The 14,717-nt window shown below is 36.5% G+C and overlaps 1 protein-coding gene across 5 annotated transcripts in view; it reads right to left on the bottom strand.

Moving 5' to 3' along the window:
- Positions 1-14,717, bottom strand: part of LOC129788976 (dachshund homolog 2) — a 1,190,888-nt gene that overhangs the window by 1,097,012 nt on the left and 79,159 nt on the right. For all 5 annotated transcript variants that reach the window (XR_008750409.1, XM_055825530.1, XM_055825531.1 and 2 more), the window contains one exon: positions 14,449-14,532. Coding sequence is in view for 4 of the 5 variants with exons in the window: in XM_055825530.1 (XP_055681505.1) it covers positions 14,449-14,532 (84 nt within the window). In the remaining variant the exon portion in view is untranslated. The remainder of the gene's footprint in view (positions 1-14,448; positions 14,533-14,717) is intronic.

The following is a 14,717-nucleotide window of genomic DNA, read 5'->3' as shown; positions in this document are numbered from 1 at the left end:
GGAAAACTTATCGCGCTGAGTGGGAAAAATGAATGAAAGAAAAGAAAATTTTTGGCATGAAGCGCGAAAATCAAGTTGAGCATGAAGTTTTGCCAAGTCGGCAAAGCATCACCTTCTTCGCGTATTCTATACCAACCCCGCATCTCCATCATCCCCTAAATGTAGAAGGAATATTAGGGAGGCTTCTCAGCATATGAGGAGAGCGAGAGACTTTATGACGAGGAAGTGAATCCCATCCATAGTATCCTTCACCATAACTCTCCGTGCGATATCGGATGATGATGCATGATTGAATGTTTATGTTATCTCAGTGTCACCCCGACGTTTGCCGCACAAATCGAAAGTACTTTCCGATATACGAAGGGAGAACGCTCCATACAGCACACACAAAAAAATCCTCAATTGTATTTATGATGATTCCAAATCCCGGGAATTGGCAACATAGAAGCGTTGGTGGGAAAAATTTTCCACCAAGAGGGAAAAAAAAGAAGTGAAACCTCCGGCATATAAGGGATAAATTGTCGGGGTTGTGTATTCACCTACACCTATCACACATCCATTTTATTTATGTAAGGCATTTTATCAATAAAGAGAGGAGCTTTTTGCACCACCACCCCTCACGGTGGCGGAAATACTTTTTCCATATAGCATATTTTTATTATTATTTCACTTCTCTATATATGCCATTTTTATGTTCCATATTTTCATCTTTTCAGTCACCCCGAAAAAAGAGACGAAGAAAAATCATTCAGTCAAAATGTCACCCCATCGGCATTTTCATGCTCTTTTCACTCCTAGCAATATGTCACAACAACACGACAGGTTTGATATTCGATATTCCACCGCAATACACCACCAAAAAGAATCCCAAAAATCACCTCAAGATTCCTGACCTCTAATCCATTTCATTCCAATTTATTTTCCCTTGATAAGAAAAATTTGAATAACATTTCCCAGAATGTTTTCTTTGCAAAATTGAATTCCTCATCAAACAACAATTTCTTTTTCTAAAAGAAATTTCGAAATATCAATTCTTCTAATAACAAAAAAAAGTGAATTCATCGAGTGAAAAAATGTCACGAACCAAATGACCCAGAGAGTGCAAAATGTTGATTTTCCTATCCATCCCTACATCCCTCAATCATAATATAATGTTTCTTCCCTTCCACTCATGCAGTGAATGTGAAGAGAATTTTTCCATTTCCACCCTGTCATATAAAATAAAATCCCTTTTTCCGTAAATCCACCTATAGCGTCACTTCTTCATCTTCAAACGAATAAAGTTTTATTGCGCGAAAAGTAACAGATAGGAAAATCTCTCCCAATATATATTTATGGCTATTATATTTATTTTATTACACACACTGCCATAGCAGGGAGAAAAAGTTTCTCCAGAGCTAAGAGGGATTTTGGACGTGTCGGATGATTTTTTCCATTTGATGTGTCCAAATTCCGAGATTGGTGGGAAAATGGGAAAGCTCAACAACCACCCTATCCCCTTCAATATGCCAAAGGGATTCAACATCCGTATCACAAGCAGTGGCGATGATAGACCAAAAGGCAATGTGGTCATTTCTTCGGGTAAATTGCCTACCACCCACACCTCCAACAGAACCCCTCCAACTCATCATTCTCACCCATCCCACCCCTCAAAATGTACTTGTCGCAATAAACTCAGAAATCACTACGGCAGGGCAAAAGTAGCCCCTGACGACAACATCCCAAGACAAGGAGGCAACATTCATCTTCCATGGGGGTCATGGGTGTGAGATAATTCGGAACTCATTTAGAGAAGTAATAAAAAATATATATATATCATAAGACAAAGTGTAACACCGTAAAGGAGAATGAGAGCGACAAGATATCGACAGAAATTGCGTGTTGAGGTTGAATTAACACAAAGTAATTTCATTATTTGACCACACACAGTTTCTTTGTTTATCATCAACACCATGTGAAAATGCTCTGGGTGAAAATGATACCAAGAGTGGACGGAAATGGTGACCACTTCGTGTGAAACTTTCTTTCCATTAAGTTTTATAAAAATTTTCTACAATATCTTTATTTACCAGCTGAAGGACGTTTTGCTATGTACCTACATAACATACATAGCTTCAATGGAAACTCATATTGTCTACATTTCGGCGTGTAAATTATATACATAGGTAGCAATAAATCTTGTTCATTATTTTAAAAATTAATTTAAGTTAACTCTAAAGAATTTTCCAAAAATCCCGAACAAAAATTCTCCCAAGAAATATAAGGAAAACCTTATTTTCCAAATGCATCGATTCATCTTCAACAAACTCCTCGACAACACTGTGTATGGGGATTTTCTTTTCGTGTATGCAGAAATAACAATAACACCCTTGACTTATTTCCCTGAACAAATATTTCCAAGACAGTGTTGCTCATAATTTTTCTTCTCACACTGCAATTTTCCAAACAATCCCCCTAACCCTGCCGCCCTACCCCGAAAAGCAGGAAGTACGGGGAATCAGACACAGGGGTATGAGGAAGAAACAACAGGAAAAAGCTTTCTGGAAGTAAATTCGATTTTGAGCACGATGGCCATTTACATAAATGCACAAAAATATATACAAATATTGTGGCAATATCCAAGGTGGAGGGGGGTGGTAAAAAAAAAAGAAAAAAAAAAGAAGAGGACTTCCTACAGTAGATGACTTACAGAAAGACACTGGAAGCCTTATATAAATAATATTTTTTCATCTAACCCCCATATTTTTCTTCTTACAGCAATGGGTACTTTTTTTTTTCTTGAAGAGCAAAAGGGTGAAAATCTATTTGCAAAAAAAATCACCCTCGAGGAATGGAAAATCTGCTTGAGATATTTTTCCCGCAGGATGTGGTCCAAGAAAGGAGATTTTGGGTGTGATGACATGACTTTTAGAAAAAAAAAACGAACAAATTTTCCTAGAAATCATTGAACCCTTCGGAATTTCGTTTAAGGAACGTTCTACGTAAGTATTCTAGTTATTTATAGGAGGTAGCTAAAGGACACAAGTTAGATAAATTTGATATGGTTCAATTGGTTTGCATTTGAGTTACATTTTTGTAAAAGTGAGTAAACTTTTCTTTTATTTTTTTCTTCTAAGTTTTTGGAATCCTTTTTAGCTGTGTTTTAAAACTCTGATTTAGCAGTAAAATTAAATAACTAAATCATCCCCTAAGCTGTATATTTGTTTTTCACGCAATAATGTTTTTTATGCAAAAATAAACTTGAATGCTCAATCGTTCGATGGATTTCCATTTAGACATTAATGTAATGTAGCAACTAAACTGCGGTGTTGAAAGATTTTTTCAACAAGGGGCGAATACAGCGATAGGTGGGGCATGAGGGTGTCTTTTCACACTGTGAACAAATGGATGAGACATTGATTGTGTCATCACGTGACTTGACTTCAATATTGAACTCTCTCCACCCACAACATCATTGAATGTAATGCAATAAAATAAGGGAAAAGTCTTGTTTTTCCGTCATCGTCACAGTGAGGAAAGTTTTTTTTTATTATCATGTATGACATTCGCGCGGGAAAAAGGTGAAAAGGTTGGGGGTGGAAAGAAAGAATAAAATTTGAAGAAATGCGAGTGTAATGTTTTGACATTTTTACTGATGATCATTTAGGAGATGTTACCATGGGGGTGACAACATCAATTTGATTAATGATGTGCCTTTTTTTGACTTATTTCAACATCATCCAAATATGTTGCATTTTCCACACGATTTTTACTTCCTCCCATTCTTCCCAAACACACAATTCTTCTCATTTTTTCCACCCCCAAAATCCCTTCGTCAAATTGAAATGAAGTTGAAAGCATTTTGACGATAAATCATTTAGGTTTTCCACTTGCTTTTGGTTTTGTTTTTTTGGCGAAAAGAAATTATATAGGGGGTGGGGAGTTAAATGCGGGGGGTTCAATGCGCTCATACCTTTTATATTTTTCACGTGCATTGAACACCAGTATTTTGAATCTGAAAAATTGTTTGCTCTTCCTAATTGCTTTTCCCTTCAATCGCTTCGTCTTTTCACCCCCACATATGGGGGATTTTTCACAATTTGAGCATCACATCTCATCTGAGGTCATGACGTACTTCTCCCCAGGCACAGGAGGAGCAAGGATGGATGTGGAGAATCTTCATTTTTCCCTGGACATATTGATGAAAGAGAGGAGATTGAAAGTTTTCCTCCTCATCCATCGTCGCAGGGTAAAATGGAAGAGCTCATTTAAATTTGAATTAAACACATCTGATAGAGAGAAAAGGTGGATACATTGAGTGATGTATGCGTTGTGTGTAAAGGGGGGTAGAGGAAATGTTTATTCGATTTCGGACGACGTATATGAGAGGGGGTGGTGTGGCCTGACCAAATGGCAGCGTGCAGCCACCCACTGGAATAATGCAAATGAATTCACCGTGTTTTCCCTCAATGAGAATTCACCACCACCCCTTGAAACTTGTGGGGGGTGTGAGTGCAAAACCTCGGGCATTTGCGGTGAAAGAGTCCGCCAGATAATTAATATTGACTCGAGAGATAAACTGGCCAGAATGAATGGGACGCTTTATCATCCATCTCTCCTCTCTGTGGCTCCTCTCGTCGCGTTTGGAAACCACGGGTTTCTTTCCCATTCAATGGATGAGATTTTTTTTCTCTCTCCTCCTTCCTCCCTATTGCCGCACAGTATTAACTCATATACAAATGGCTATTTTCTTCCCATTCCCCCCATCATATCTTCCCCCCCCCGCACACGATATACCCGCTTCTGACGTGCGGTGGCAGTACAAGAAGTTGGAAGGACGAAGACTCTTCTTCTCATCGGATATTGATGCTATGGACTTTTTTTTGTACATTACATACTTTTCCTTTTTTTATTTTCGCCTTTTATACGATGGGGCGCAAGCTTCGAAGTTTATTAATTATGAAAAGTTGATTTTTGCGTCATTTTCTCTCTTGCAGGCATTGATTGTGGGCTGCTGAAATAAAATCTCCACCGGCCATTCAATCTCCCTCTGTGCTTCGCGCATACAATGATGGATTTTCAATTTTTATTTCCTTTTAATTTTCTCCCAAGGCTATTATATTCCCATGCTGTCCTCAGTGCTGCCTTCAAAATTATATATATAGATCTATATATAATTATATATTAACTAAAAAGAAGTGTCTCACAGTCTCCTCTAAAAGACGATTCTAATGAATTTCTTCGTGGGTAAATACCTGCCAATAAAGCTTTCCAAGGGAAACTTTGAGGAAAACATTCTTACTTTCTTCTTCTTCCTTTTTGGGTTCCCCGAAGAAGGGAAAATTTAATAAACAAACACGTGAGAAGTTCCTTCTCGATTGAATTTCAATTTCAAATTAATCAAACATTGACTTGAGTATTTTCCCTCTCAATGTTTTGGCTAAAAAAGCAGCTCATATATAATTTCAACTGCTTCTTACATGTTAACGTAAGCCACACAAATGTACACATAAGTTTCTCTTTTGGTACATTTCCTTGGCAAGACGTTTGGTAAGATGAGTTCAGGGGGTGGATTATTGAGTCTTCCTTTGCAAGATTTGGCGAATATTGAACAATAAATGTATGTTATTTTGTATGCAGGGTGGAAAATTAAAGTTTTTGGCAAATTTCACAGACACTGAAGGGTGAACAATACCAAGAAGCTCTCTGCTTATAATTTCTTGACCCCCATCTCTTTTCTTTGTAACATATCATACTATCAAATCCAACATACTATATACAAGAAGGGAAGTAATATGGCATCTCATGGTTGTTGGCAGAAATTGAACTTACAAGATCGTTGTATCTTCCTGCGTGGTCTTCACCCCACCCCCATACACACTGGAGAAACCTGAAGCAAATTCAACGTTTCAATTTCTGAATAACCCCTTCTCGGTACGGTATAAACTTCTTCAGAGCATCCACACTGGGTATGGATGCAGAAAATTGGCAAAATGGTTTGAGCTTCACCACACACAATACAACCCCTTGACGATTTTAGTTTTAGACTTTGGCGTTCACTCAATTTCTCTCACTCCCAACAATCGTCCAGGCATTACCATCTTAAGTTTAAAATTTTCTGCATTCAATAATTGGAAATTTGTGCTGAATCTATGTCAAAGTTTTCACATTACAACTGTCCCTGAGACTATGTATGTATGTAGCATCAATTTATTAACAATGTTCAGCACAAACTTCTGAGAATTTTCTTGCAAAAGTGGGAGGAACTTGAGATTTTTGAGGGAGTTTTTTTGTTAATTTATTGAGAAATAATGTCTTTTCAGACCCTTAAATTCAATCCACGAATTCATGTGATTTTTTTAACAGAAATATTCGAAAAATCCTTCATGACAGATTCTGTGCATCGCGCCCACCTACAGTGACGAAGAAATAGGAGACAGAAGATTGTGTAACAAATGAAATCTGCATAATACGATTATGTGGAACAAAAATGACGACGAAAAAAACCATCAATGTTGAATATCAAATGACAATATTCAATCACCCTTAAGCTACCAATATTTTTGTGATATATACGGGCCAGTGAAGGAGGATGTTGGTTGGAGCAACAAAAACCATGCGGAGAAAATCATCTCCATATGTGCTTCACAATTGCTCTGTTCTGTGCGAAATGGAAGCACGAGCGTGCTGACAAAAGAATGAACAAAAAAAAAACTTTGTGGCCAATACACGTGATGCACAAACCACCCGCAATGCTCAGGAGGGAAGCTCACTTGGTTGGGCATTTAAGGCTCCTCTCATTTTCTGCTGAAACTTTTTTCAGCAGCACCAGCAACAACAAGAAGCTGTCGGTTGAATAAGCAGAGAGTGGTCAGAGTAAAGTAAAAGATAAAAAAAAAGTAAGATGCAGAAATATTGGCAATGCCATCAATTAGACGCAAATCCTTTGTCTCGTCATTCTACATCTCAAATTACCTGCATCAACGAAAATATTAAATTCTTAATTTAAAGAACGCAAGATGAAAAAAAAATGGAATTTTTGCCTCTCATCCGGGCGGAATCGATTTCATTTGACGACAGGATTTCTGGAAAATTTACTCCAAATCTGTTTATTATTAAATTCACAATTTCAGCGGTAGTTTAACAGCTTTCAACATAATTATTCACACACACTGTTTACAATATTTATCTTGGCGTATAAGATAAATTTTTAGCTGACTATAAAATGCTGTGAATATTTAATTTTTTTTTTGCCACATCCCCGAAATCATCAGTTGAAGCTTTTTCTCTGTTTTTCCGTTCGTTGTGCTTTTTTCTCGTTGTTGTATTTTATTTAAAACAAAACCGTCTGTTTTACTTCATTCTTATGGTTTCCATTTACCATCGAGATCATTAGTACCCTCCCCTCCTTCCCCGATAGCCTTACCAAACTGCTGAGAAAGTCCCAAAAAGAATAGAATATGTTTAGAGAGAGAGTCTTAGAAAAATTTTTCTGGTGTAATATGAAAGTCATTAAATTGGATAAACATTTTGGGCAATCTTTAGAAAGAGATGTATGGGAAACTAGTAAAAAAAAATGTAAATTGAAAGAATTTGAGGGTCTTTTAGAGCTTGTCTCAAAGAGAAAAATCTCTTTCTTCTGCTATAAAGGATGTTATACATATAGCTTTATAGTTGCTCAATTGCTGCACTTTACAGGATTCTCAATGAAATTCTTGTTTGAGAAATTTTCACGAGGAATGAAAGAGAGCGCCGAGACTCAGGGCAATTAATTATGATCTATTATTTCACTCATCAAAATGATGTCCTTTTGACGGGGGGTGGTGGTATTAATTAATTTCTTAATACCCACGCGCAAAAATAATAATAATTTCAAAGGCATTAGTCCATTTTATTGCGACGCCAGCAACGATTTAATTAAATTCAGCACTCTCTTGACCAATCGAAATAATAAAATCTCACTTGGCTTCATTTGATGTTTTTTTATGTGATTTTGATGTGTTTATGGCAACCATTTAGCTCTCTATAAATGCCTCGCAGAGAGTTACTTAATATTGTTTTCTTTGCCAATGAAAATGGTGTCGATTGTCTGGCATAAAAGAATCAATAGAGCGAACCCATTAAATAGTATTAGAGACTGTAAATGGTTGATAATTAATTTTCTTCACTGAGATTTGTCTCTTCTATAAAATAACATACATACATTGGTGAAGGCGATACCACCAACCCCATATATAAACCCCAAAGATGTGCACAACCATTAAGATTAAGACAACTGATTATTTTCCACCCTGTTTACTCCTGTTTTGATCATTTCCATGAGAATCATTCACTCATGTATGTTTTTCTCACTCAAATGTCTTTTCCTTCTTTAGGGACATCAACCCTTCTCTCTAACACCCACCCACCCCATTGTGCCCATCGTAGCAAACACCTCCGGGGGTGTATCTTAAAAAGTATTTATCTCCGAGTGCTCAGAAAAAGGGCGCAGATGGGGGAATTTCATAATAATTTTCTCCCTTCACTTGGAGCAAACAGAGCAAAGTTGCGTGTTGGTAGAGGTGTGAGGAAAAATAATTTAGAGAAATGAAATTTTAATAATTTGCAGTGACAACCCAAGAGGGAGAATATTATGGAGAGTGTGACAATCAAATAAATTTATTTGTGCGATCAATCATCCGAAAATAAAATATACAAACAGACCTTCACTGCCAAATGGGGGTTGAAAAGATGAGGCAACACAGGGTGCGTCTACCTCAATGCAATGCAAGAGTTTTTCGTTAACATTTTTTATCATTAAAATTTTCAATTGAATTAATTTACTTTTAACTGATTTTAAGTTTCACAGCTATCTAAAAATTTAGAGAACTTTTCTTTTCACCCCCTAACTTTTCATTTTTCCGCGGTTGCATTTCATGGGTCACACTCTGTGTGCAAGATTAGTTGGAAACGTTGGGAAAAGGGACACAAAATATGATGAGTTGGTATGCTAAAATTCTGATGTGAGTGTCTCGTCTTCCAATTATATACCAAATGCCATTTTTTTGGCTGTGAGTATCCTCTTATCGAAATCAATACTGAAATTCAACACTTTGTGTATTTTGTTACCAATTTTCAACTAAATAAAATTTTCCAAGGAAGGTCTCCAACGTTAAATTCCCTATTTATATTGTTTTGGGTTGCACACACACCTCATACCCACCTTAATGGTCATCTCTTTTGCGTATTGAAGTGATTTTAATTAAATCTCCGTCGATTGTCGTCCATTCTATATTTTGTTTGCACATACAACCAAACCTCCCCCGCACGAGCTCACACAGAGAGATTTTCAAGCAACCTGGGAAAGGACTCTGCATGATTTTTCCCCCCTGAATTGACCAAAGTTAACTCACTCCTCTTTCTCCCTTCTGGTGTGTAAAGTGAAGAATGGTATGCACAAGGAGAGGACATGGGGAAATGTAAAGTAGGATCCAGTCGGTGTATTATTTTCAAAAGAAATGGGCGTTACATATCCTGTCACCCACTCAAAGGGCATCAAAGTCAGAAACTTCTTGTCCACACTACCAATAATTTCATCTCTACAGACACTCTCTTTATTCATTCAATTCACATTGTACAACCCCTTCCCCATTCACCATTGGGAGATATTTAAATACGAGATCCAGAAAAAAGGGTTGAATGACGCACAAATGATTTTTTTTCCACATCAAAAGAATTTCCAGAGAGTCACTTTAAATAATTGCTACATTTCTTCATATTTCACTTGAAATGTATTCAATTTCTATATGGCATATGTAGCTTATTTTGACCATTCTGTGAGAATAAATCTGAGAGTGAAGCACTAAAATATCAAATGTCACAGAAATGCTGTGAGATTTCCTTCTCAAAGAACATGAAATTCCTCTCATTTAATTCCCCACTGATGTGATTAGCGTGTTGATTCAAGGAGATTTCTCCAATAAATGTGAATATAAACAATAAAAATCTCTAAATGACACACAAATGATTCCATTTTAATTCCATCTTCTTAAATTATATCTCCCAGAAGTGGCCATACGAAAGATTGAGAGATAAACCTGAGAAATCTCCTGAAGGCTGTGATTTCTTTTCTTCCCAACACATCATTTAACACATTTAATTTTTGATTTGAATGAATTTCAAGTTTCTTGTGTTCTTTGAAACCAATTTTGGATTTTTTTTGGCTTAAGGATTTCTTTAGATTTTAGAATTTTCATGATTCTCAAATTTTCTTTGTTGGTTCTCGTGTTTTTCGAAACGAATTAAAGATTTTTAACATTTTGAGGGCTTTTTTTGGTTTTTTATATTCAACAGAACTAATTTCTTAAGTTTCACAATTAAGAGATATTTTTTCTGGTTTCTTTTTCTTTTTTTTTTCTGCAAAAGCGTTTAGAATTTTTTCACATTCTTCATATTGTACTCGTTTCTTGTGTTCTTCTGAATTATTTACAGATTTTCCTGACTGTAAAGTTTTTATTTATTTTTCATTTTATTTATTTATTTTTTTTTTCATTTCTTTATAATTTCTCGGACACAAATGATTAATAGTCCCAGATTTTACAGAAGAAAGCAATATCAGTGAACTTTTAAATACTCGCCAGAGGGTAAGAAATCTCTCAAAATCCACCAGCAAAGCGTGAGATTTGGAACCAAGGCAGAAGCAAAAAAAAACGTACAATCGATTAAATCCTTGGAATAAATATATATAAATTTATATGTATTTCAAATCGAATGGAATTTTCTGTCTCAGTGATTTTTGCTCTTTCGATTTTGGGTTAGATGGAAAGGATGATTGAGCACGCGGGTTACGGGGGGGAATTTACAAGGGGTTCAACGCAAGTTTATTTTTTAGAGACACCCTGAGGCCTTTTCCTGCGATGTGAGGGGACCCGTACCATCCTAAAAACTGCAGTTTAGTGGAACGTCGAATCCGATTAGCGTGACATCTCGATCTCTTGTTCGATTCCATGGGTCTCTCATCTCTCTCGTTTTTTTTAAAGCCTCCATCTCCCCCGTGGTCAACTGTGGCGCTTGCATCCAGCTGATGGTGTTGCCCAAAGAAACATGACACCCACACGCTTCACATGAGCCACCAACTCTTCCCATTCCTTTGCTTCGGCTTTCGTGTGTTTTTTTTTGGGTCCATTGATCGCATTGTTATAGCTTTAATTTACACTCGGAGAATGGACAAAATTCAATTACCGCAGGTGGTCACAACTTTGAGTACCAGAAAACACTTCTTTATCTTTTTTTTTCTTTAAGAATAATCATCCTCCATCATCTTCCCCTTTCTGAATTGCTTTTTGCAAGTTGATTGTATGTCGTTTCGAAATCTTTTTCTTTCTTTTTTTATTCACAATGTGCTAAAATGATTAATAAGTTACAATGTATTTAGATCTCGTTGGTTGGGTGAGGTAATTTTGCAGCAGTTTCTTGAGAAGTTGAATGGAAGAGTCAAATCGGAAAATTATAGAGTAAACATCAAGTCGTTGAACAAAGGTGCTAAAATCGCAATGGGATTGTGTATCTTCAGAAATGAATGGAGCTACCGCAGACCACGGCGTTTAAATCCTTTGTTTCTCCAAATGACCGCTAAATGGTTTACCTTTTGCCATCAATTCAACATAAACTTCCCATTCTTGCGTGGTACCCTCTTTTGTCCTCTCACGCCGGCTTAACCCAAAATGTATTGGAAGTTTTGTGTAAACCACATATTTCTTCCATATAGCGTGGCTCTTTCAACTCTCACACTTGGGGCCCTTTTCCTTTTGTCCAAATTACAAAGCTCACAAAAGCACCCCACTCAATTGGATATCGTTCATTCACTGTTATTTCCTCAAATTTTGAACAATTTTCCGCCTTTCTTTTATTTTACACAAATACAAAAAAAAATCTCAAAGAGACTCCTTTTAACTCCTTATGCTTCCCATTGAGCACGAGTTTATTCATTTTTATTCTCTCATTTCTTTTTCTTAATCACTTTAAACTGTTTCATTGACCAAAAATACTTAAATTTTGAGACGGAGGGAGAATTTTGGTGGACAATAAAAAGCCAAAAACCACGGAAATGTGTATGCATTGAAAATGGTTTATGTGAATGGGAACGTGCCAATGCAAGTGTGACAGCCACAAGACAAAAGCTTCAAGTTCCAGTGTTAATTAAAGCAACAAAAGCACCACCTTATGCACAACAAGAGAGCATAGTTAGTATAAATACATATGTGTGCTCTTTTCATATCTCCTACACTCCATGGATTAAATTCACCGCAAATGAAGAGCACCGATGGAGGATTTCTAACAGCAGCAAACCCACAGAGAGGACAAACTTGCAACACTATATTCTCAATTGTGGAGGAATGAGAATGAAAATGAACATCTGAATAGCTTTTGCAATGTAGGTTAAACAAAGGAGTTAGTTCTTGGAGGAAAATTGAGGAAAATCTTTGTAAAAAAAATTAAATTGAATTTTAGATTAAAGACCTTGGATTGAGAGTTTTTTCTTAATTTTATTTATTTTCTAAATTCGAATTCTAATTAGAAAATTTAGGAAATTGAATTTTCCTCATAACATTTTTCTCTGAATCTCCTTAATTTCTAGCGCAATTTCAAAACCCTTCCGCGACCCCATTCACCCCGATATCCTCCACATTAAGGTATTTTCAAATGAAAATCCCTTCTCCTTTAGCAACTCTTTCCGAATTACAGCTAAAACCATTGTAATGCTAAAATGAGAAGAGGAAATGGGTGTGTCTGCACCACATTTTGGCGTGAAAGCTCAAAAAATGTCGGAAAATTAAATTATGAACATATAATACGTCCTCTATTCAAGGAAAATTCCAATAATTTACTCCACACCCGTTATTGTGAATAAAATCAATAATACTACTAAAATGCCATGCGATGGAAAATATTATCATTAGAAGAATATTCCAAATTCTCGATTGCGAAAATAACAAAACCACCATACAATTTATTTGAAAGTATAGTGGGTATAATTTTCTTCCTATAGACGCTTTCACCCCTTTCCCTAAAATATCACCCCCTCTGAGAAAAAACACAGAGAGAGACACCGAAATACCCATTGAATCTCACACCTAATGCAATAATAACATTCACGAGAGAATGTGCACGAAATAAAAGGCACGTCGGTGAAATGACAAAGTTTTCTGTGGTAGATACCCCAAAAAAGGGATAAATAATGTCAATTTAATAGCGCCAAATCATCCCTCCTCTTTGCCTTTATTTCAAATGTTCTATAACGTTCAGAGCCTTTTGAGTCCTTTTTCTTTGCACTCACTGGGTAGGTAAAGTTCCTTTCTATAGGGAAGGATGGGGGGAAGGGGTTCTATTTAATAAATGGATTTCAAGAAGAAAAACACAAAGTTAAACAATATTTGCGGCGTCGCTCAATTTTGGTAGCTGCTACATAACAAAAGCACAGAAGTCACGAATGTTTAGTTTTCGATTATGCTCTAATGGATTTGTAATTGCATCATCCGCATGAGAGTTATGATGAGAATGAATGGGAGAAATATGGAAACTGATCGGCTAAAGATGAGAGTTTTTAGACACTTAAAAAAAATAATAATCACTGCAACAACGAGACTAGGAGTTGAAAGTGTCTGACTAGGCTGAATATATATTTTTTTGTATTATAAAGATTTTTTTTATAAAAATTACTGAATAAAAGGCAATAAAATAAATAAACTCCTTTTGCATAAAAATATCAAAGAAAAATCTCTTCCTAAGAATAAGTTTTCTATTTTCTCGTGTGCAAGAAGAGCCAAAATTGTGTTGCTTCGCGTCATTGAACTTGAGAATCTTAAGAGACAAAGTCTGACCATTAAAGTGACAACGTGTAATTAAGACCATGGGGAATTATATGGTGGCAACAAAATAAATCAACCTGAAAAATGACCCAGATCATATTTCCACGTTGTACAGCATTAACATTTTCAGAGCATTCATTGCAATAATCTCTCTCTTTCGGTGTTAGGGTTGAATTCCACACATTTATAATATTTCAAAAATTATACTCTTGCACGTACCCCAATTGGAGTGAGCTCAGGAGAGCTGCAGGAATGGGTCAGGCACAAAAGACAGTATGAGCGAGCCACCCTTTTCTTTAGCATTAAAGGGTGGTACTTTTGTGAACAAATCTCTAATGAATTGGACAAAGATGTAACGCTGTGAGTTCAATGGAATTATGTATCTTAGAACCTCAACCCCTTTTTCTTGTGCATTTTACAGGGTTCGCAATGATGACAGATGAGCCATCCAACACGACAACCCCTCATAGCCATGGCTAGTCCATTAAGTTCTTAAACTGTGTGTGTGGAGAGTTATTTCGAGGAAATGAAGCACATTTCCCGCATTGTTTGGAATCAAATGTGCAGAAAAGGACACCGAATCTTGAGAAATATCTCTCATATAAACAGTAAAAGGACTTACCCCTCAATTTCTGCTCATCACTCAGTTGACGCTCCAACGAATCCTTCACCTCACGCTCCCGGAGGACATCCATTTTCAGTTCGGCTAAAAAAGACAACAAAGTATTTGGAATTAGATGTAAGATTATGTATTAAAGACTTGTGAGGCATGTGAATCAATTTGGGAGGAAGCAAAAAGAAAAAGAGAAGAATGATTCGGCTCCAAACACTCTTGGGGTGATGATGTTCCCCAAAAGAGACGGCTATTTCTTCAATTTGAGGAGTGCGACC

Source organism: Lutzomyia longipalpis, chromosome 2 (genome assembly GCF_024334085.1).
Source record: "Lutzomyia longipalpis isolate SR_M1_2022 chromosome 2, ASM2433408v1".
In the NCBI taxonomy this organism is placed as follows: domain Eukaryota; kingdom Metazoa; phylum Arthropoda; class Insecta; order Diptera; family Psychodidae; genus Lutzomyia; species Lutzomyia longipalpis.
The sequence above is the reverse complement of the archived record's forward strand: the minus strand, read 5'-3'. Positions and strand labels throughout refer to the sequence as shown.